Here is a 22,600-nt window from a genome sequence, read left to right as displayed (position 1 = left end):
AGTTTGTGGATTGAAGGTTTGTCAACTATATGATGAACTCGTAATTTTGGTACTCGTCATATATATATATATATATATATATATATATATATATTAATAAATAAATAAATAAATAATGATAATATTTTAATGATTCAAATTCATATGCTAGTCATCTTTGAGTACCAAATTGTATAAACTCAGAAACATTCAAAATCATATAGGGTTTTAAATTTTCAATCTCTTGACATTTGTATTCTTTTTCTTGGGTTCAAACCTATTATATAAAGATCAGATTCGGTCTGAATCTTCCAAACTGACCCATAGCATTCCTAATATAGTAAGTTTGAAGACAGGAAATTTCATACATTTTCACTAAATTGGTTTGAATTTGTGTTTATGGAGGAACCCAGGTGAACTGAATATGTGAGTGGGTGTGAAAACATAGTGGGTCAGCGACACTATGTTTAGTTGTACTATTTTCTTGCATCAGCAAATGTAATAATAATATTAATTTATTATAAGAGGCACTGACTGCGAGAAATTTCAAAAGCCAAACTTAGTGAAGACAATTAGACAAGGCTACCTAACAACCAAATGGGATTTGGATCCTCTCCATTTCTAATAGAAATGAAGAGTGTCCAGTTAAGGGACCAGATTCACTTAAAATAAATCAAAGGCTTAAACTATGTCATGTCAATTAAAATTAAAATCATTTAACTCTTCAAGTTTAACTAGAGTTAACAAACTAATCTCTTCAAGTTCAACAGGGTTAACAGATTTTAACTCTTCAAGTTCAACCGGAGTTAAACTCTTCACTTAAACTCTTCAAGTTCACATAATAGAAAAGCTTATGTTTTACTTTGTGTTAACTCTATTGAAAAAGAAAAATGCAGAGATGGACACTAAGAACACAAACCAGATTTGATGGGGTTGCAAGGTAGACATGGTTGAACGGTGGCTCACTCCAAGTCGATGAGGTCAGGTCTGGTAGTGCTGTGCTCGCTGGGGCTGGTGGCGGTGGCGGTGGCAATGGTCATTGGCGATGACTTGATGGGATCTAGTTTGGAAGATGAACTTGTGGATCTTTCTTCCAAATATTTATGATCCATTAAAATCATTAGGAAGAAATTTATAAGTTTCCTTAATGGTTGTCATGTCTAAAAATAATGCCTCTTTTGACAAAAACATTTGGCTTAAAGTTACTTAGTCCTGTGACCGCAACTTGGTACAGATACTGGAGAGAAAGATGACTGGTAAGGCTGGGACATGTGTCTTACCTTGTACTCTGAGAGAAATCTGGTTGCGAGAGTATCCAAGTTCTTCCTTAGATGAGCAAGTAATTTATTATTTTTATGAAAATGATGTCAGTTCTTGTTAAGGCTTTGGTGGTAGCAATTATTCACCGAATATATCACAAAGCTCCAAAAATCCTCCGTCCATGGTCTGTTTTGATACTAGAGAAGGAGATAAACCTGGAGAAGATATTGGTAACCCCGGTTGAAGTTGAAGAGTTAAGCTTGTTAACCCCGGTTGAACTTGAAAAGTTAAGTGATTTGAATTTTAATTGACGTGGCACAGTTTAAGCCTTTGATTTATTTTAAGTAAATCTGGTCCCTTAACTGGACACTCTCCATTTCAAATAGAAATGGAGAGGATCCGGATCCAACAAAATGAGACTATATATCCTTTGACTCCTGCTTTTAAGGTTGTCTGCATGCGATTTGTTACTATTATTATTTTTTTGAAATGCAAAGGCATAAACAAAATGATTGTTTGCATTTCACATCCAACATACAAGTAATGAAAATATTCAACTTCACCATGAATTATAAATTTGATTTCTAGTTCATGATCCAAAGATACGCACACCCAAATTAGAGAAGGAATGTTCTATCCTAATATTTCTGTTACCCTTCATTATTAGAATAATAGTTAAGTATAAAATTTAGTTACAAAATTGGTTGTAACTTAAGATTACAACCTTACTTAGTATCTTTTTATTGGAGGTCAATTTTGAAAATTTTACTGTTAGATTACATCTTCTTTTTATATCATCTATACTTGCAAAATTTCTAGAAAATTAAAAATCAATAGCTATGTCATCAATAAATTGTTTAAATTGTCAGTTTTTGTAGTTTAAAATTATGCATAAAATATAAGCTTATAGATCATATAGTATATAATATCCGACTGACATAAAATTTAACATGTGCATTAAGAGTATAAAAAACATACAATTTTATGGTTAGATTTTCAAAATATGTAGTAATGTTTATTTTATTGAGTAAGGTTGTAGTCTGTAGGCTAAGGCTACAACTAATTTTGTAACTAAACTTTTTCCAATAGTTAAAATGGAGCTCCCATTTTTTCTCACTCATGTATAACTAATAGTCGAATACCATCTATTATGATGCCCAACGAGGAGCAATAAAGTTGCCCTTTGATTTGAAGTGCCTATGGTATTAGTATAATAGTATCATTGCCTTCAATGCCTTCACTAGGAATCAAGGTCGACCTACCTTCTTTCCTGTCTGATTAGAGATTGTACCCAGGTTTATTTAGCATCTCATCGAATCAATTCTCAACTATATACTCGAAACAAATTGAATCTTTTATAAAACCTTTGAGAATTTGAAAGATGGGGTAGGGTAAGAAATTCATATATATACTTATAAAAGGTGTCTTGCATAGTATTGATGGGCTTCAATTATTTACTTGGAGATGTGTTGGGCCTAATTGGACTTGATTGTACTGGGAATTTAAGGGTTGATAGGCCGTCATTGCAAAGCCCTAGTGTATGTAATGCAAAAGAATTCTCTGTGATAATTAAGTACACATTGAATATAGTGGATTTCATCTTATACTCCATTGTATAAATGTTAGCATCTTGTCAAATTACGTATATTCATGTATTCTTTCACAGTACTAGTTATTTTATTAAGGTACATTGGATAAGGCCGTGTGTTATATGCCTACTGACTACAGAGCCTCCAACTCATTGAGTATGAATACGAATCGTTTATAAGAAAACCATTTAACTCTTGTAGCTTTGCTTACTAATATGATTACACAACACATCCCTAAATGTTTCCTATATTTGTTTTAAATAATTTTAGATTTCATCCTATTTTTGATATCCTCTCCAAATTTCTTCGTTGTAATCAATGAAAATTATTTATTATTTTGATTTTGTTACATATGTTTCAAAATTTCATTAGGTTGTGCCTATGGTTGCAATGCCAGCGATGGCCTATTAGACAATAGGACCAGTTATTCCATTAGTGTACTTGGACAAATGGTTGGAGGATGACAAAGAGTATGGCCTTCACCTATTCAAGCCTGCTGATGTGGATGCCTGCATGAAGTGGCTAAAACAGAGGAAACAGGCTACTCGTTTATACTTCATTTGGAAGCATGGCATCCCTTGGAGAAGAGCGAATGGAGGAGCTAACATGGCGTCTAAAGAATAGAAATTACTACTTTGTGTGGGTTAATGTTAGAGAAACATAACAGAAAAAGCTTCCTGGAAATTTTGTGAAGAAAACAGTGAAGAAGGGGCTAGTTGTAAGTTGGTTCCCTCAACTAGAAGTATTGGCTCACAAGGCAAGTGGATGCTTTATGACTCATTGTGGATGGAACTCGACACTCGAGGCATTGAGTTTGGGGGTGCCAATGGTTGCAATGCCACAATGGAAAAATGAAGGCCAAAATGGGCAAATGTCCTTTTCGTGCAAAATATACAGCATTCTGCCTTCTTTCCTAAACTAATTAGGGAAATACCTCTCTTTTGTAACTCAATATTCTCAAAATCGAGTTCCAATGTAAAACTCAATTTGTAGAAAATCGAGTATGGGGCGATCAAAAAAAAAAATTGCATGGAACTCGAGTTTTATAAAAACGCCACTATAGGCCTTCATGAAACACAGCTATACGTAAAACATAAAAATAAAAATAAAAATAAAAAATTATATGGAAGTCGAGTTCATGAGTTCCATAAAAAAAGGCCACTATAGGGCTCCCTATAGAGCGATCAAACTTAAAAAAAAACCTTGCATGTTTTAAAATGCAACTATAGGGCTACCTATGGAGCGATAAAACTTAAAAAACTTGCATGTTTTAAAACACCACTATAGGACATAGAACTCAAGTTCATGGAGCTCGAGTTCCAGTAATTTTTTTTTTTTTTTTAATTTTCAGTTTGTTATAACTCGATTGTCCAAAAATCGAGTTTTAAATTGAAACTCGATTGTCCAAAAATTAAGTTTTAAATTAAAATTTGATTTTTATAAAATCAAGTTACAAAAGAGAGGCATTTTTCTAATTAGTTTGGAAAATGGGACAAAGCGCTGTATATTTTGCGCGAAAAGGGCATTTGCCCATTGGCCAAAAAATCAACAACTAATGCAAAGTTCATTGTGGATGTGTGGAATGTAGGAGTTAAGATTAAATTGGATGAAAGAGTCATTGCTACCAAAGAACAAATGGAGCTGTGTATAAGAGAAGTAATAGAGGGGGAGAGAGTGAAAGAGATGAAAATGAATTCAGTTAGATGGAAAGAACTGGCTAAAGAGGCAATGGGTGAAGGTGGAAGTTTTGATCAAAACATAGAGGAGTTTGTGGCAAAACTTGTAAACTCCTAAAGTTATTCTTAGTTGTTACTCTTCATTATATTTTATTTAAATATATATTATTTAAATGGGTAGGCTTTTGTAGTAGCGTGAAACTTAACTCATTTTCTTTATTCAAAATTATTATTATTTTTTTTTAACCCATGTCAAATATTATTTTGACTAAATTGTAATCTATTTCCTTAAAGTTTGGGCTAATTTTGATTTTGCCCCTAAAATTTTTGAATTTGAATTCATAAATTTATGTCATTTTTAATTGAGTTGATAATTAATGGACAACTCATTATTTATGGTGTATAAACAAAAGAGCTTTAATCTAAATGATATGTAACATTAAGGGTATGGGTCCAGTTTATAAATTTTAAGGGATAAAATCAAAATTTTCTAAAATTTAAGGGTATAAATTGCAATTTTTTTTAACATAAGTATATGTTTTCTTAAAGAGCAGATATTCATGTCTTGAGAACTCTTCTCGAAACATTAAAAAAAAAAATACACACCTACGCATGCGTTATCCTAAAATTGTCGCTTGTTAAAATGAAGTAAAGATGATGAACAATTAGGACATAAATAATTACTTGATACTATCATCTAAAAAAGTTTCTCTGTATCATAGTGAGGGTGTAAGGTTGAATTTATTCAACCATCTAATTGGCTTTATTCCGTGCCAAATTTGCTTGTAATTCAGCATTTAGTAACACTGTATTTAGGTGGGTTTGTTGTAAGGGTAGTGAGTGAGATAGAGTGAAGATTGCTCAAGAGTGTGCAAGAAAACAGAGACTCGTGGCTGGGACTCGCGGGTGACTCGCGGCTGCAAGCCGCCAGAAGCAGCACACGTGCCAAGCATGCTGGAAGATGAACAGTCATGCTAGCTGGAGCACTTCAGGACAAAACAGGACAACTGGCCATACGGTTAACTCGCGACTGGATCTCGCGACTTAGTCAAGTCGCGAGGTCAAGCCGCGAGCCACCCCTGTTTTGTAAAACTTGACGTTTCACATTCCTCTCCCACTTCAGTATAAATACCCCTTTTACCCACGATTGAAAGAGAGCTTCTAGAGAGAATTTTGAGAGAGAAACCCTAAAGAAAAACCAGATTGTTTCACCCACAATCTCTACCTTAGAGTCTCTTCAAATTCCTCAACTCTCTTCCTCTCCATTGTCAAATCCTTGAGAGGCATTATACCAAACCTGGTTCTCACCATCATCATCACTGTGAGACAGTTGTTTGGATTTTTGGGAAGCAGTTAGGAAGGAACCAATCTTCATTGGTTGATGCTACGGTCTAGTAGCGGAATCCGGGAAGTTAGAAAAGAAAAAGGTTCGGCGCAACCTCGTTGGAGCAAGAAGCTTGGAGGGCTTAGGTGCACTGGGTAGATTAGGCTTGGAGGGTCTATTGCTGTCCTTGTATCCCAACTGTATTTTCTAGTGGATTGTTTACCGCTTGGAGGGCGGTGGAGAGGTTTTTCGCCGAGGACTTCGGTTTCCTCTTCGATAACACATCGCGTGTTGTCTTTGTGTTTGCATCTTCCTTCCTCTCTATCTTTGCCTTTTTATTATCTGCTGTGGTTTTATTTTGTTATGGCTTAGATAGTCTTTAACCAATTTCGTATTATAGCATGTGTTAAGTTTCCGCATACTAGTTGTTTAACATATTGCTTGTATTGGTTAAGTTGTAATTTGGGGGTCTAAACGTTCAAAGGTGTTTTGTACACGTTTTTGAACTTTCAATTGGTATCAGAGCGGGTACACTGCTATTAGTTTCATTACCATTGTGTGATCCTTGACTCCCTTTTGAGATGGATAGGTCTCAATCCCTAAATGCACCTCCATATTTTGATAGTAGTAATTATGCTTTTTGGAAGGTTCGCATGAGAGCTTTTCTGTGTTCTATTGATGAATCCGTTTGGAATGCTGTTGAGATTGGTTGGACCAAACCTGAGGCAGCCAAATCCACAGGGGATAAGGCAGCACTTGCTGCATCTAATGCTAACAGTAAAGCACTCAATGCTATTTTCTGTGGTGTGTCTCCAGATGAATTTCACAGGATTTCTCACATTACCATTGCCAAAGAAGCATGGGAGATTCTGGAAACCACCTATGAAGGCACGAAGAAAGTGAAAGACACCAAGTTACAAATGCTGACCACTCGGTTTGAGGAGCTCAAAATGAGTGAGGATGAGTCTTTTGACTCTTTCTATGGGAAGCTAAATGAGGTGGTTGTCAGTAAGTTCAACTTGGGGGAGAAAACGGAGGACTCAAAGACTGTAAGGAAGATCCTTCGATCATTGCCGGGAAAGTTTTCGTGCTAAAGTGACAGCAATTGAAGAGAGCAAGGACCTTGATGACATCAAAGTACAGGAGCTGGTTGGTTCTCTGCAGACTTATGAGATGTCACTGCCCAATCAACGGAAGAGTAAATCTCTTGCTCTAAAGACCATTAATGAGAAGGTGGAAGATCAAGACTCATCGGGAGAAGATGTGGTTGACAAAGATGTTGCATACCTTGTCAAAAATTTCAGAAAGTTCTTGAAATTCAAAAATAATGGCAAATTTGATAATAAAAGAAAATTCCAAAGTTCTGGAAGGGAGAAGAGGGAATTCAAAAAGAAAGATGGAAAAGAATCCCAACCCACACAAGGTGTCACTTGTTTCGAATGTAACGGGCATGGACACTTTAAGAAGGAATGTCCAAATTATTTGAAATCGAAAGGTAAAGTGTATGCCACGACCTTGAGTGACTCGGATTCGTCTGACTCAGAATCTGAAAAGAGCTGTGATGGAGAGGGGAACTATTCAGCTTTTATGACTATTGCTCATGTTGAGTCTTCAGATGACTTGAATCTGCTTGTACAAGACCTTGGAGAACATAGTGATAATGAATCACTAGGAATTGTTGAAGAATCAGATGCTGAAGAAGATGAAAGCACGACAAATCTTCAAGAAAATTATAACTCACTCTTGGAGAAGTCGGGTGAGTACACAAGGGTGGCCAAGGCTGCTGTGAGAAAAATGAAGAAGGCTGAGGAGGACTACAAAAGTCTCCTAATCCGATATAGGGAGGCCAAATGTGAGATAGAAACACTGAATGGTGAGTTGTCCGAAACTTACACAAAAGTAAGATTTCTTGAGAATGAGGTTGTGCAAGCAAATGCCAAAGTAGAGAGGGTCACCACCAAGAAGCTAGATGATGTTATATCATCTCAAAAGAGCTTTTCAGACAAATCCGGATTGGGATATACCGGAGGAAGTAGTTCATCTGGAAATGTCACTAAAGAAGTGAAGTTTGTAAAGGCCAAAGATCCAGTTGTAGCTGACCTTACTGGTGAGAAGCTCGAGGTGGAGGAGAAGAAGAATGTGGTGAACCAACGGATGCTGAATCCCTGTAATCAGTCTGTGGGCAGGTCTGAATCTCATGCCAAGTCACGTCCACAACCACAAAGAGGTCCTAGAGGAACTTATGTGTGCCATTATTGCGGACTTCAAGGGCATACTCGACCAAATTGCCAAAAGCTGAGAGCAAAGAACAGTGCAACTCCTCAAAGGTCAAGAGGATCCAGAAATGATAGGAGAATTTGGGCAGGTGATCAATCTAGAGATCAAAATGGAGATCCCGGAATGATGAACGTGATGAAGATGATTGGTGCATTCACCAACTGCTTGGAAAGCTTCTCACGAAGGTTTGAAAGCCCTAACTCCCGTACCCAATCCTATAAGGAAATCACCCCAAACGCAAGTGACGTGTAGGTGAAAAAGGGTACTCATGCATAAGTATTACAACATGTCCATGCATTAATACTTCCTATGCTTTGTGACAATGTTTGTTTGGTTTGCTTGCTGTTTTTGATGTTGGTTGTTTGCTTGTCTACTTGTGAATATTTTTAATTTTGTTTTATCAATCTTTTTGTTTCTTGTGTCAAAAATCCAAAAATCACATAAAAAATTAGAAAATCAAAAAGCTTGATTGACTTTGTTGAGTTTTGTCTCAAAACTTGTTTTGTCTTGTACCTTTGTGCTAATGGCTTTATGCATTTTCGAGCATTGCTTGTTTTCATGCACTTATATCACTGTGGGAAAAATCTTGAAATCTATGTGATTGTTGTAAATAGATCTTCAAACTTGTCATGAATGATTAGTGAATGGTTATGTTGATCTTGAGACATGCATAGACTTGTGTCTATATATCTTCCCACTCTTTATTTTTGTTTTGCTAAAAAGAGCTCACCAAATGTAAATCTCCAAATGAAAAGAGATATTGAGCTGCAAAAGCCTGTCGCACATTCTAGTATTCGACTAGGAAAAAGGGTAAGCGACCTTATATTAAAGTGAATGTTTATTCAAAAAGCCAAAGGCTTGTTCATTAAAGTGAAATGTCAAATATCACTCTCACAATGAGAGGTGATTGCCTCAAAAGATCAAAAAGATCAAATGTTATGATTAAAAGTGGAGTAAAATGTAAAGCTCCAAGTCATGTTATCAAGTTTTGTGGGAGGTCATATATACATATTTCTATAATTGAGATAGGTCACATGATCTAGTGCTAATTGTGTATGCCTTGGTTGAATCGATCATTGAAGTTTCACATTAGACGAAGGACTATCTCATTGTTGATATCCACACACAACACACAAGTTTATGTTCAATAAATGCCATATTCATTTGTGTAATTGTACTTGATGAAATGTGTTTTCACATGCTCAGTCTTTGTTAATTCAAGCACAAAAAGATTTTTGAGTGTTTTAGGTGTTTTTGGAAAGTATTTTGTTTGAAAAATCTGAAAATTTCAAAAATCCTGTTTTGCCCTGTTTTGGCGGCTCAGTCGCGGGTATGTCAAGTCGCGAGCCTCAGTCGCATCTTCGCTGGTCATTTTTGGCGACTTGTTCGCGAGTGGAAGGTCTAGTCGCGAGATTCACTCAGAGATTTTCGCGGCTCAGCTCGCGACTCACTCGCGGGTAGACCTTCCAGTCGCGAAAAACACTTAGAAAAATTTTCCAATTTTTTGTCCTTGAGTGTTTTAGCGGCTTGAGCTGGCGACTGTGTGGCGACTTAATCAAGTCGCGAAAAATGCGTGTTTGGCAGAAACAGGAGCAGTTTTTAAATCTTTTTCAGTTTTCCCTCGAACTTTTGTGACTGTTCATCTTCTCTCTAAACTATCTTCCTTCCAAACACTTCGTGAATCCATTTTCAAACCTCATTGGTGCTTCATTTCTTATCCAAATCATCAAGAAAAGGTATGGGTTTTGCTTTCTCAATCTCATTTTCCTTTTTCCTGCATATTTTTGTTACCGTTTGGACTGATATTGTGTTTGAAATACTTCTCTCTTTGTGTAATGGGTATGGCGTGTCTTGTTTGATATTGTTCTCACCTGTTTTCATGTTGAGCGGTCACAATGTGTTTTTCATTGTTCTGATATTTGCCTATTATTGAGTCTGAAAATCTTTTCTTAAATGGGTTTGGTGTCTATTTGACTTACTCATTTCACTTGCTTAAGTATTGATGTTGGTGTACGGTATTGGTTACTGAGTTTTTATGATAACATAGTGTATGTCTCTCAACCATGTGCTCTAGTGTGGATGATTGGTTTCTTCATGTTGAAATATTTTCCCCTTGTTCATATCTCTGGTGGAGTGATTTATGTTATCTGCTCTAAATGTTCGAATGCTGTATCTGTTTGCATATCATGGTCATGATAACCTGTCTCATTGATAGTTTTGTCAGTTGTGTTGTCTATCTATGTCTTGGTGCACTATCACCATTTTGCTGCACCTGTTATTTTGTGCTTCTTTGTATTGTTGGAAGTTTGGTTGGGTCTGCACTATCTTCAGTTTGTGTTTATATATTGAAATTTTGTTTACACTGAATCTTGTTGACAATTATCTTGTGTGGTATTGTTGTTTGGTTCTTTGCTGTGGGCCTGTTCTCTTGCAGATGTCTCGTTGATCTTCCAGGGGTAAAGATATTGTTGCTGACGAACCAGCAACACCAGTTGCTAAAAGGACTCGACTATCATCTCAGGCATCTCAAGATCCCAATGAGGATAGGTTCAGACTTCCGCTTAACTCACACGTCTACTCAAACGTGTTTGACAAGTCAACCACTATAGTGGAACGGGTGGTAGAGTTCAACACCTTAGGGACCACTTTCATCCCTCGAATCTTTGAGAAACGAGATTGGGCAAACTTGTTCGGGAACTTTGATGATCCAATGGATGAGCTGGTCAAAGAATGCTTCTCCAATGCAACTGATCTTGGACCTGAACTCATTTTCTGGGTCAGAGGAACAGAGTTTAGTGTTACCCCAGACTCCATCGCAGATCTTCTCGGCATCACCAGACCTCAGAATGTGAATATAACTCCTTACGATGAACGAAATCCAGAAGTTGGAGAAATTTTACAAATCTTAGGATACGATCATGAAGTATCCAGTGCAGGAACATCCATCAGCACCGCAAAGTTTGCACCTGAGCTGACCACACTGAAGTTGATCATGTTCACCAATCTCTACCCACTGTCCAACACTACATTCATCAATCTTGGGAGAGCTCTATTTCTTTGTGACCTTATTACAGGAGCCCCCATTGATATATGTGCTCACATCTACTACACCTTGAGGAAAACCGCGTGTCGATCTGCAGCTCGAGGAGTTATTCCATTTTGCAGTCTCATCATGAAGCTCATTCTTCGTGAAGGCATTATTCCTCCTGCAGATGGAAAAATGTTGACTCGTCAACGTCCCATTTCCTTGTTCACTCTTCAAGCTAGCAGAAGTCACTCCTCTAAATCACCAAGGAGTGCTCACATCTCTCCGGTTACTCCATCTGCCCCTGACTCAGAGACACCTGCACATACCACATCTACATCATGTGCTGTTCCTGAAGCTTCACCGGCTAGTATTCCGCAAGCACAGACTGCTCCTCATACTGATAGAGTCGGCAGTGTACTTGAGCATATTCAGAAACGCGTTGATGAGCTTATGGCACTTCTCTACTCCACAAACAACCATGTCCAAATGCGTCTCGAGACTATGGAGAATCAACTAGATGATATTCAACGAAAGTTGGACGAGAGCCTTTAGCTATTCGTGACAAAAAGGGGGAGAGCATTCAGTAAGGGGGAGAAAAGTTCAAAGGGAAGTGTGCATAGTGATAGGGGGAGTACACACATACTTTTGTCATACTTTTGTTTTTAGTCTTATCCTCTAAACTTATGGTTTTAGGTTTATGTTTGTTGGGTACTATTTAATGTTTTTATGGTTTTGATACACTGTGTTTTGGTGTATAGTTGTTTCTAACTCATTTACTTATACTCTTGGTTTAAACTTTAATATATTTTGATGATGTTATTCAAGATGTTTTTGTGTTTGTACCCATGTGCTTTTGTAAGCTTTTAGGGTTAATGTTTTATGCATAGTTTGTAGGCTTTATGGTATGTACCTTGCTTAATGTAGCCTTTATGCTATGTTGAAATCAGTACTTTAATCTAAATGTTCTGCATTTTGGTTTATGTACTGTCACTCTTGTGCCCTTGTAGGATTGTTCCTAGATGCATATGCCTTGTGTGTTATGCATTGGTTGAGTGTTGAGCATACAAGTGTCTTGCCTTGTGCTTGTTAACTTGTATGTCCTTGTGTTCATTCCAAGTGTGAATGAGCACTGTGATCACTACCTTGTGGTGTTCACTTGGTTGATCAAGCCATGGTTTGTTTATTAACTCCATCTTTGCTTGATCACATATTGCCTGTTTCATATGCATTTATAATTTTCTGCTTACAATGATCATGGTGTATTGTTGTGTTTCAGGAGTATCATGTTCATATGATTCAAGTGCTTCACAGCTTCTAGAGTTAGGTGTGAGTGAGTTTTGTTCAACTGTTCCCAACTCACATGTTAAGTCTAGAGTCTGTTTTAGGGTTTTGTCACGGAATAGCCAAAGGGGGAGATTGTAAGGTTGAATTTATTCAACCATCTAATTGGCTTTATTACGTGCCAAATTTGCTTGTAATTCAGCATTTAGTAACCCTGTATTTAGGTGGGTTTGTTGTAAGGGTAGTGAGTGAGATAGAGTGAAGATTGCTCAAGAGTGTGCAAGAAAACAGAGACTCGCGGCTGGGACTCGCGGGTGACTCGCGGCTGCAAGCCGCCAGAAGCAGCACACGTGCCAAGCATGCTGGAAGATGAACAGTCATGCTAGCTGGAGCACTTCAGGACAAAACAGGACAACTGGCCATACGGTTAACTCGCGACTGAATCTCGCGACTTAGTCAAGCCGCGAGGTCAAGCCGCGAGCCACTCCTGTTTTGTAAAACCTGACGTTTCACATTCCTCTCCCACTCCAGTATAAATACCCCTTTTACCCACGATTGAAAGAGAGCTTCTAGAGAGAATTTTGAGAGAGAAACCCTAAAGAAAAACCAGATTGTTTCACCCACAATCTCTACCTTAGAGTCTCTTCAAATTCCTCAACTCTCTTCCTCTCCATTGTCAAATCCTTGAGAGGCATTATACCAAACCTGGTTCTCACCATCATCATCACTGTGAGACAGTTGTTTGGATTTCTGGGAAGCAGTTAGGAAGGAACCAATCTTCATTGGTTGATGCTACAGTCTAGTAGCGGAATTCGGGAAGCTAGAAAAGAAAAAGGTTCGGCGCAACCTCGTTGGAGCAAGAAGCTTGGAGGGCTTAGGTGCACTGGGTAGATTAGGCTTGGAGGGTCTATTGCTGTCCTTGTATCCCAACTGTATTTTCTAGTGGATTGTTTACCGCTTGGAGGGCGGCGGAGAGGTTTTTCGCCGAGGACTTCGGTTTCCTCTTCGATAACACATCGCGTGTTGTCTTTGTGTTTGCATCTTCCTTCCTCTCTATCTTTGCCTTTTTATTATTTGCTGTGGTTTTATTTTGTTATGGCTTAGATAGTCTTTAACCAATTTCGTATTATAGCATGTGTTAAGTTTCCGCACACTAGTTGTTTGACATATTGCTTGTATTGGTTAAGTTGTAATTTGGGGGTCTAAACGTTCAAAGGTGTTTTGTACACGTTTTTGAACTTTCAGAGGGCCTTACTCGCCAGACCTTGATATTGTAGAATTGCTGTTCCTTTCGTGTAAGGCAAAGAGTACCTCCAGTAAAACTGTTGCTGAAGGTTTTGTGGGCTGTTTTTTTTCGGGGGTTTTGGGAAACACTGTGTGAGTAGGGGACTACAAAGGCTAGGAGAAGAATCATGGAAAATCTGGTCACAAAATGGGGGAATTTATCCTTGGATGAAAGGGAAGGCAAAGAGGTCCAACTCGATGACAATGAGAGCTCGAATAACGTAACCATTGCAGCAAAATTTTTGACAAAACGAGCTCTGAACACAGAATCTGTTGTGAGAACTTTCAATCCTATCTGGAGGCCAAAGAACGGATTTAAGGTACGGAGGGTAGGAGATCATATCATCCTTTTTATTTTTGACAATGAAGAGGAGGTGGAGAAAATTATAGAGGGTGAACCTTGGAGTTTCGACAAACATCTAGTGATGCTAAAACGATACGATTATCGCATCCCAATATAGGACTTGGTTTTTGATCATGTTTCTTTGTGGGTGCAAGTTCATGACATTCCAGCAAAATACCTGAGTAGAGAGGTGGCTGAGAAACTCTGTGAAGCGGTGGGTGTAGTAGACAAGGGGACTAGTCTAGGTGAGGTGGATCGTGGTACTATCATGCGGGTGCGAGTAAAGGTTGATGTAACCCTTCCTCTCTGTCGTGGACGAATTTTTAAACTTCGCAATGGATTGAGGGGCTGGGTAACCTTCAAGTATGAGCGGTTGCCAAATGTTTGCTATTGGTGTGGTCGGCTGAATCACGTTGATAGAGATTGCGATCGCTGGATACAGAGCAGTGGCACTTTAACAAAGGAAGAGCAGGAGTATGGCTCATGGTTGCGTGCATCATCTTTACCGGCACACAACAACTTCGTGCTAGTAGTCCCGGGGTTCTACGAAGCAAAGAAGAAGGAATTAGACAGGAACAAGAAACAGAAGGAGATTTTTTCCAGTGGCAATCTCGGTGAAGCATGTGGAAAGGAAGGTGCGGCGGAGCAAGGAAGAATTCCGGTGGAGGAGGCGCAGGGGAGCAAGATGAAGGCAGTTAATGCACAAATTATGGATGAAGACGTTATGGACGTTACTCATAAAGAAGGTTCAACGGGTGATGAGGCAGAATCACTTCAGTTGGGGAAGGGTGCCGGTTTTCAAGGGAAATTATTTAATGAAAAATTATGTGAGATTGCTATAGGTTCAACGAGTGATAAGGCAGAATCAATTCAGTTGGGGAAGGGTGCCGGTTTTCAAGGGGAACTATTTAATGAAAAATTACGTGAGATTGATTTGGTATTAAATAAGTTTGACTTGGAGAAGGACTCTACTATTGGCTCAGTGATAATTGGGGAAACGGATAGTGCTATTAAGGGAAATTCCAATTATTGTGGGATTATGATAGATAATTGTTTCCAGGATAAGGAGGCATGTGGAAAATTGAAGGAAAAAGTGCAGTACGTGGCACTTAATGAAGAAAACCCTAATAGTTTTGAACCTAACGTGATAGATGAAAAAAATAAGGAGCAGGAAAGTTTGTCTGGGGTGGCCGTGAATGTAAACTCTACGTGGAAGAGAGTAGTGCGCAAGAAAATAAATAGCCTAGCTGCGATTCCTCCATTGAAATCTCTGAAACGTCCAGGTACTGAATTGGTGAATCTTGAGTTAACCAAAAAGAAGAAGCAGGTTTCTCATGATGATCAAGTTACTACAATTGAATTGGCGGGGTCTGATATTCAGCCCTGCCAGAGGCAATGAGCATCTTATGTTGGAACTGTCGTGGGCTTGGGAACCCACAGACAGATCAAGAGTTTGGTGACTTAATCCAAGCACAAGATCCCTTAGTCGTGTTCCTAGCCGAAACATGGCTTGACAAAGTTAGGCTGGAGGAAATAAAAGTTCGATACAAATTTAAAGGGTTGATAGAAGTCTCAAGAATAAGTCGAGGAGGAGGGGTGGCTATTTTTTGGAAAGAGGAGTGTAATATCTCCCTAGACACATATTCCCCCAACCACATTGATGTGATCTTGAATAAAGGGTTGGAAGATGAATGGAGGTTTACTGGGTTTTATGGAGAGCCAGATACTAGAATTCGCAACGAGTCATGGGATAAATTGAGGAGATTAAAAAATAAATTCACCCTTCCATGGTTGTGTGCGGGTGACTTTAATGAAATTTTGAAGGCAGATGAAAAATTGGGTGGAAGACTTAGGCCAATTAGACAGATGGAAACTTTTAGGGAGGTTCTTGATGAATGCGAGTTTAAGGATTTGGGTTATGTGGGAGGGAAGTACACGTGGTATAGAGGTTCTAGAGGGGGTAATACAATATGGGAAAGGCTTGATCGTGCAGTTGCTACCATTGATTGGATAGAAAAGTTTCCAGTAACAAAGGTTGTGCACTTAGAATGTGGTTCCTCGGATCATAAGCCACTGATCATCCTTCTAAAAGGGGTCCAAATGAAGCACAAAAAACCATGGAGCTTTGAGCATATGTGGTTGGAGGATGAGAGGTGTGGTGAGGTTGTGGATCTTGCTTGGAGGAGGGTTTGTCCAGGTAACCCGATGGTCCAAGTGGAAGGTAAAATAAAGGTGTGTCAGGCAAAGCTTAAACAGTGGAGCCGAACCTCCTTTGGAAATATTACCAATGCACTAAAAGAAAAGAAGCAACAACTACGGCAGGCAAAACTGAGAGCAATCAGGGAGGGTACAATGGAAACGGTGAATCGGTTGAAATGGGAGATAAATGGCTTATTAATAAAGGAGGAAAAGATGTGGAAACAAAGGTCAAGGGCTTTGTGGTTACAAGAGGGTGATCAAAACACAAAATTTTTCCATAATAAGGCCTCACATAGATATAAGAGAAATAGAATTGAAGAATTGAAGAATGAGGCGGGAATGGTGTGCACAGATGAGGAGGAGATATCAGGGATTTTGATAGATTACTACCAGAACCTTTTTACCTCGGCCTCACCATCAAACTTGGAAGAAGTTCTGATGACAGTCCCCACTGTTATTACGGAGGACCAGAATGCAATGTTAGATGCAGAGTTTGTCTAGGCAGAGGTGGAGGAAGCACTTCAACAAATGGCACCACTAAAGGCACCCGGACCAGATGGCTTACCTCCTTTGTTCTACCAAAACTTTTGGCCATCTATTGGTGAGGATGTATCAAAGGCAGTCCTCAATTCCCTAAACTCGGGTTCAATCCCTTCTTCCATTAATCGTACTTTTATAACTTTAATCCCAAAAGTTAAAAGTCCATCTGTAGTATCAAAATTCCGCCCTATTTCTCTATGTAATGTTATTTATAAAATTGTATCTAAGGTTGCTGCAAATAGGCTCAAAAAAGTCCTGCCTCTTATTATTTTTGACTCACAGAGTGCTTTTCAGTCTAATAAAGCTATTTCAGATAACATTCTGGTGGCTTTTGAGTTGCTCCACCATATGAAGACTCAAAAGTCTAAGAAAGCAGGTTTTATGACCCTCAAGTTGGACATGAGCAAGGCGTATGATAGGGTGGAATGGCTTTTTCTGGTGGAAATTATGAGGAAGATGGGTTTTGTGATAGGTGGCTGAAGCTCATTCATGAATGCATTAGCACGGTGTCCTACTCAATATTGGTAAATGGGGAACCTAAGGGTGAAATTTTCCCTTCTAGGGGAATTCGCCAATGGGACCCATTGTCACCATACTTGTTCTTATTATGCTCGGAAGGGTTAAATAGAATGATTCAGAAGGCTGCAAAGGACGACAGTATCAGAGGCTTTTCATTATGCAAAAATGGGCCAAAGATTACTCACCTTTTTTTTGCAGATGACAGCTTATTATTTTGCCGTGCAAGGAAGGAAGATTTACAAGCCATCCAAAACATCCTAACTAGCTATGAGCATGCATCCGGCTAGAAAATAAACCGGGAGAAGACAACGCTTTTCTTTAGTAAAGCTGTGTCCAATGACATGAAGAGAGAAATCATGGAGCTTTTAGGGGTTGCAGAAATAAAGGAGTATGAGAAGTACCTTGGGCTACCTGCTGTTGTGGGGAAAAATAAAAAGGCGAGCTTAAATTACATTAAGGAAAGGGTGTGGGCGAAGCTTCAAGGGTGGAAGGAGAAACTTTTATCTCAAGCGGGGAGAGAAGTCTTACTAAAAGTAGTGGTTCAAGCGATCCCTACATTTGCAATGACTTGCTTCAAATTGCCGATGGGTTTATGCAAAGAGATTGAAATGCAAATAAGAAAATTTTGGTGGGGAGAGCGAGGTGGACAGCGGAAAATCCATTGGAAAAGTTGGAAAATCTTGTGCAAATCAAAAGCGGAGGGGGGAATGGGATTCAAAGATTTGGTTAGATTTAATGAAGCTATGCTAGCTAAACAAATTTGGAGATTACAAACTGAAAAGGAGTCCCTTCTGTACAAGGTTTTCAGCACCAAGTATTTCCTCTCAGGATCGGTTTTTGAAGCAAGATGCTCCACGGGTTCCTTTGCTTGGCAAAGCTTGCTCAAAGCTAGGCATGTTATTGAAAAAGGAATGATGTGGAGAGTGGGAGATGGCACACAGATTAGGGTGTTCCATGACAAATGGATTCCTGGATGCTTCCCGAATGGAGCTGTACCACGCACACCAGGCTCTGAGGATGATTCTACTATGTCCTCACTCATTAATCCGACCACAATGGAGTGGAATGAGGAGCTAATTGACTTAATAGTTGCACCTTTTTTGGCTCAGCAAATTAAAGCCATTCCATTATGTAAATCGGTGATGAGGGACTGCTTAGTGTGGCCACGAACTAGGGACAAAAATTACTCGGTGAAGACGGGATATCAATTATTGGAAGAGCTTGAAAACAGAGGAGAAGCATCGGGGTCAAACAGTAGCAATCTGAGAAGTTTTTGGAAGGGAATTTGGAAGATGAGGATCCCAAATAAAATAAAAAAACTTCTATTGGCGAGCTTGTACCAAGTCCTTACCAACCTTGGCGAACCTCCATCGACGAAACGTGGTAAACTCTCCTGTGTGCAACAGCTGCAGCTTGAACAGAGAAACCGTGTTGCATGCACTATGGGAATGTGTCCAAAGTCAGTGTTGCTGGGGTCATGGATTTAATAGCATGAAACAAACTCAGATGCATCTGGACTCCTTCAGTGATCTGGTGTCCGCTGTAAAACAAAATGAGGAAGACGTAGAGCTATTCACAGTGATCGCCTAGTGCAGAAGAAACAAACGCCACTTCAAGGAGTAATGTTTACCACCTGAGAAGATAGTTGACACGGCAGAAGCTATTTTAAAAGATTTTAAGGCAAAACCCAAGAACATGCCACTGAGATTACAACCACAGCCACAACGTTGGACTCCACTGGAACCTGGGATGTACAAAGCAAACTACGATGGGGCTTACTTTGCGGAGGAAGAAGCAGTAGGAATCGGTGTTGTAGTGCGGAATGAACTGGGACAGGTGACAGCGTCCTTAGCAGAGAAGCTCGTCATGCCTCAAACAGTGGAGATTCTTGAGGCGTTGGCAGCTAGGAGGGCTATGATCTTCATGGAGGAATTGGGATTGTGTAGGGTTATCTTTGAAGGTGATTCAAAGACTGTTGTAAAGGCCCTAACAGGGGGCTGCCCAAACAGGTCCAGTATTGGGCACATTGTTAAAGACTGCATGTCATTAATGGGTTGGTTTCAATCCTGTTCTTTCTCTCACGTGAGGCAGCAGGGCAACGGAGTAGCTCATGCTTTAGCTAGGAGAGCAAGAAAGTCTTCCCCTTTGTCCGTTTGGATGGAATCTGTTCCGCTAGACATTTCCTATTTGGTGTATGTTGATGTAACGACTTAAAGTTGATTATTATCTTAATTAAAGTGGATTCATTCCTTTCTAAAAAAAAAAAAAAAAAAAAAAAAAAAAAAAAAAAAAAAAAAAGAGGACATAAATCCAAATTAAATCTTGCTCCATTCTACACTTTATAGCTTCAACATCACTTCAACAATTATTGATATAAAAGTATCGCTCTTTTTATTTTTTTCCCCTTCTCAAAAAAAAAAAAAAAAAAAAAAGTATCACTTTTTTAATGGATCTTGTCCAAAGTCATACTTTTTAAATAGAAAGAACCTCTCTTTGTTGTCTTAGAAATAGACAAAGATGAAAGGGTCACCATTTTGACACCTAGAATGACAAAAACAAAACCTTTCTGTCTCTAATCCAAGCCTCAACCCTCCCCGAATTTCTGTATAGATACAACCTTCCCTTTTCATTTATGTAAGCAATGATCTCAAGTGCTAATATTATTGAGTTTTTATATTGCAAAAGTGGATGAGATGTACCCATCTAAGATTCCCACTCAATTGTATAATTCAAGGAAATGAAGCGTAACTTTAGGTAGGAATCTTTGAAAAAAAAGAATATTCTATTAAGAAGGATAAGGATCTATTTGTTGCATTTATAGAAATTAGACGCGTGGGGGGAGTAGGGACTAGGGAGTGTCATTTATACAAATATTTTAGGTTGAGACGAAGAGAGGAACATCATTTAGATACATCTCATGATCTCTTTTATAAACAATGTGTGTGAAACCTGACAAGTTTAGCAATAAGAACCCAAAAAGAATTCAAATGACTATAGGATCTCTCCAACACCTTTTAGATTTGTTTCAATTCAAAAATAGAATAAAAATGTAAAAAATAAAGTTAAAAAATTCTGATTGTAGCTTCAAAAGAAAATGTCAAAAGAAAAATAATTGCACAAGATGCAAGCACTAGTTGATAGCCAAGTTAATACAGTAATTCTAGCTAGTGGGTCCGAGACTTAAATCATTCTAGACCCAATTGAAGAAAGTGAGACCTAAAGAAGAATTAGATTGAAACCTCAACAGAACTTTGAAAAAAAAAAAGAAAAAAAAAGAAGCTAGCAAATCCTCTTCAGCTCTTGAAGGAATCATGGTTATCAAGGAAAAAGGTAATTTAGTTTTGACCGGTGAAGTGGCAGAGCGATGTACAAGAAGTGGCTTTGAGCAGCAGAGACTGGGTGGGCTGGCGGTGGAGACAGAGGAGGGTTTGAGGTTAGCCGGCGGTGGAAACAAAGGATGGTTTGGGTGGGCTAGTGGTGGAGGGAGAAGAGTGATTCGGGTGATCGGTAGTGGAGTTTTGGATTTTTTGGTATTGTTTGAGAGAGAGAGAGAGTATACTATATACGTATAGGTATAGTTTTTTTAGTTTTTATTTTTTTAATAAGCAGTGTAGTTAACTAAGATTGGTTGGATTAACTGTACTGAAGTAATCATGTACAGTGCACATGTCATTTTTTACACATGTCAATTTATTAGAGCAGTTTGTAGCCTTATGTTACAACTAGTTTTCTAGCTAAATTTTGTCCTTTAATATATACACACACACGCAATTAATACTTAATGGTGATGTGTCAAGCTGTTAAATGGACACTTGTCTAAATATTTCTCTTTAAATGCTTTGAGATTTGTGCAATGCGGCAAATTATTTTTGTGGGTTCCACTTTTACTTTATTAGGTCTGATCTCCACCATTGATTTTCTTTAAAACAAAATAAATACAATGATTTATGTAGGAATTGCTGCAACCTTAGTTGCAGCAAATCCTAGCCCAATACTTAATACCTTTCTTTAATCTAGTGGGCAATGTTGTCTTTTTAATATAGTAAGGCCCTCTCTTCCAAGCCTTAACCAACCCTCCCCCCCACGCAAGCAGCTAGCCCAAAGCCCAGTTCAACCGAAAAAAACAAAAATCCCATTAAAGCCCTTTTAACCCACAGTTACGTACAAACCAAATTTAGGAAAATAAAAATGAGAGAGAAAGAGAGATCCTAAAAGATAGAAGCTGGAGAGAGTAGAGACTAGAGAGTGAGATCAAGGATGTGAAAATAAAAATAATAATAAAATTTAGCTACAAAATTGGTTGTAGCCTAAGGCTACAATTTTACTCAATATCTTTTTATTGGAGGTTTTGACAAATCCACTATTAGATTATATATTCTTCTTTTATCCTCTATACTTGCAAAATTTCTAGAAAATTAAAGATCAATAGTTATGTGTTGAGGTCTAAAAAAGCTATAATACCAAGGCCTAAAATAGCATAGTAGGTGAACCCCATATAAAAGGGTTGAGCTCACCACAAGAGAAAATAATGGCCCAAGTCCATTAAAACAATATTTAAAGCCCAAAACCCACGAAAGGACAAGCCTTAGGGCCTATGAAACGAAGGAAAGAAAGGAAAAAAAGTCCAGCCTGTCAAGATCAGAAAATCAAAGGAAGTCCAATGGGAAGAATTGGGCTAGGATACTTAGAGACTGCCAGGAGCTCAAGATCCTCAGGATGTGCAGCACAACTAGGATGAGATTGAGATAGTTCAAAAAGAGCACCAAGAAACACAAGGAACGAATGACAGATACGTCCTTCTCAATCACCCAATGATGCAGAAAGGAACCAGAAGGCTTAGAAAGTAACAATTCATGAACAAGGGGCTGGTACCTCAGGTAATCTAGAAAGAAGAACTATAAAGAGAAGTAGTCGGGAAAACCTTCAACCTAGCAGGAATGGATTCGGCTCACCTAGGAAAGATGACAAAAAGAAGGACAGCCAAAAAGCTAAGTCAGAAAATATAAGGTTTAGAAGCCTTGAGGGAAGAGAGATTGGATGTCAGCCCTCTAAAGACACCCTAGAATGGAAAGTCAATAAGAAGCTTTTAGGGAAACAACACCTAAAGAAGAAAACTATGAGAAACAATGAAATGACCAGTCATCAAAGTGGCTAGCACAACGTGAGCTCTGGTACCTAAGGGAGCAGAGGAGGAGAATTAGTGGTACCCCGAAACCCTATAATGACGCTATAAAAGGGAGAAGTAACTAACATTGAAGTGGCACTCAATAAGAGTGAATCATAACAGAATCATTAAGAAAA

The 22,600-nt window shown here is 38.6% G+C and overlaps 2 protein-coding genes and 1 pseudogene across 2 annotated transcripts; all 3 read left to right on the top strand.

The window, feature by feature from the left end:
• Positions 1-954: 954 nt before the first annotated feature.
• Positions 955-4,675, top strand: LOC126703945 (mogroside IE synthase-like; annotated as a pseudogene).
• Positions 4,676-15,436: 10,761 nt separating this feature from the next.
• On the top strand, positions 15,437-16,741 carry LOC126703944 (uncharacterized). Its single transcript, XM_050402996.1, has one exon. It carries the CDS (start codon positions 15,437-15,439, stop codon positions 16,739-16,741), a length of 1,305 nt encoding a protein of 434 aa, XP_050258953.1.
• A 2,253-nt stretch (positions 16,742-18,994) lies between these two features.
• On the top strand, positions 18,995-19,513 carry LOC126703942 (uncharacterized). The gene has a single exon (XM_050402995.1). It carries the CDS (start codon positions 18,995-18,997, stop codon positions 19,511-19,513), a length of 519 nt encoding a protein of 172 aa, XP_050258952.1.
• The last annotated feature ends 3,087 nt before the right edge of the window (positions 19,514-22,600 follow it).

Source organism: Quercus robur, chromosome 10 (assembly GCF_932294415.1).
Source record: "Quercus robur chromosome 10, dhQueRobu3.1, whole genome shotgun sequence".
NCBI classification, from domain to species: domain Eukaryota; kingdom Viridiplantae; phylum Streptophyta; class Magnoliopsida; order Fagales; family Fagaceae; genus Quercus; species Quercus robur.
Note: the sequence above shows the minus strand (reverse complement) of the source record. Positions and strands in the feature narration are given on the sequence as shown.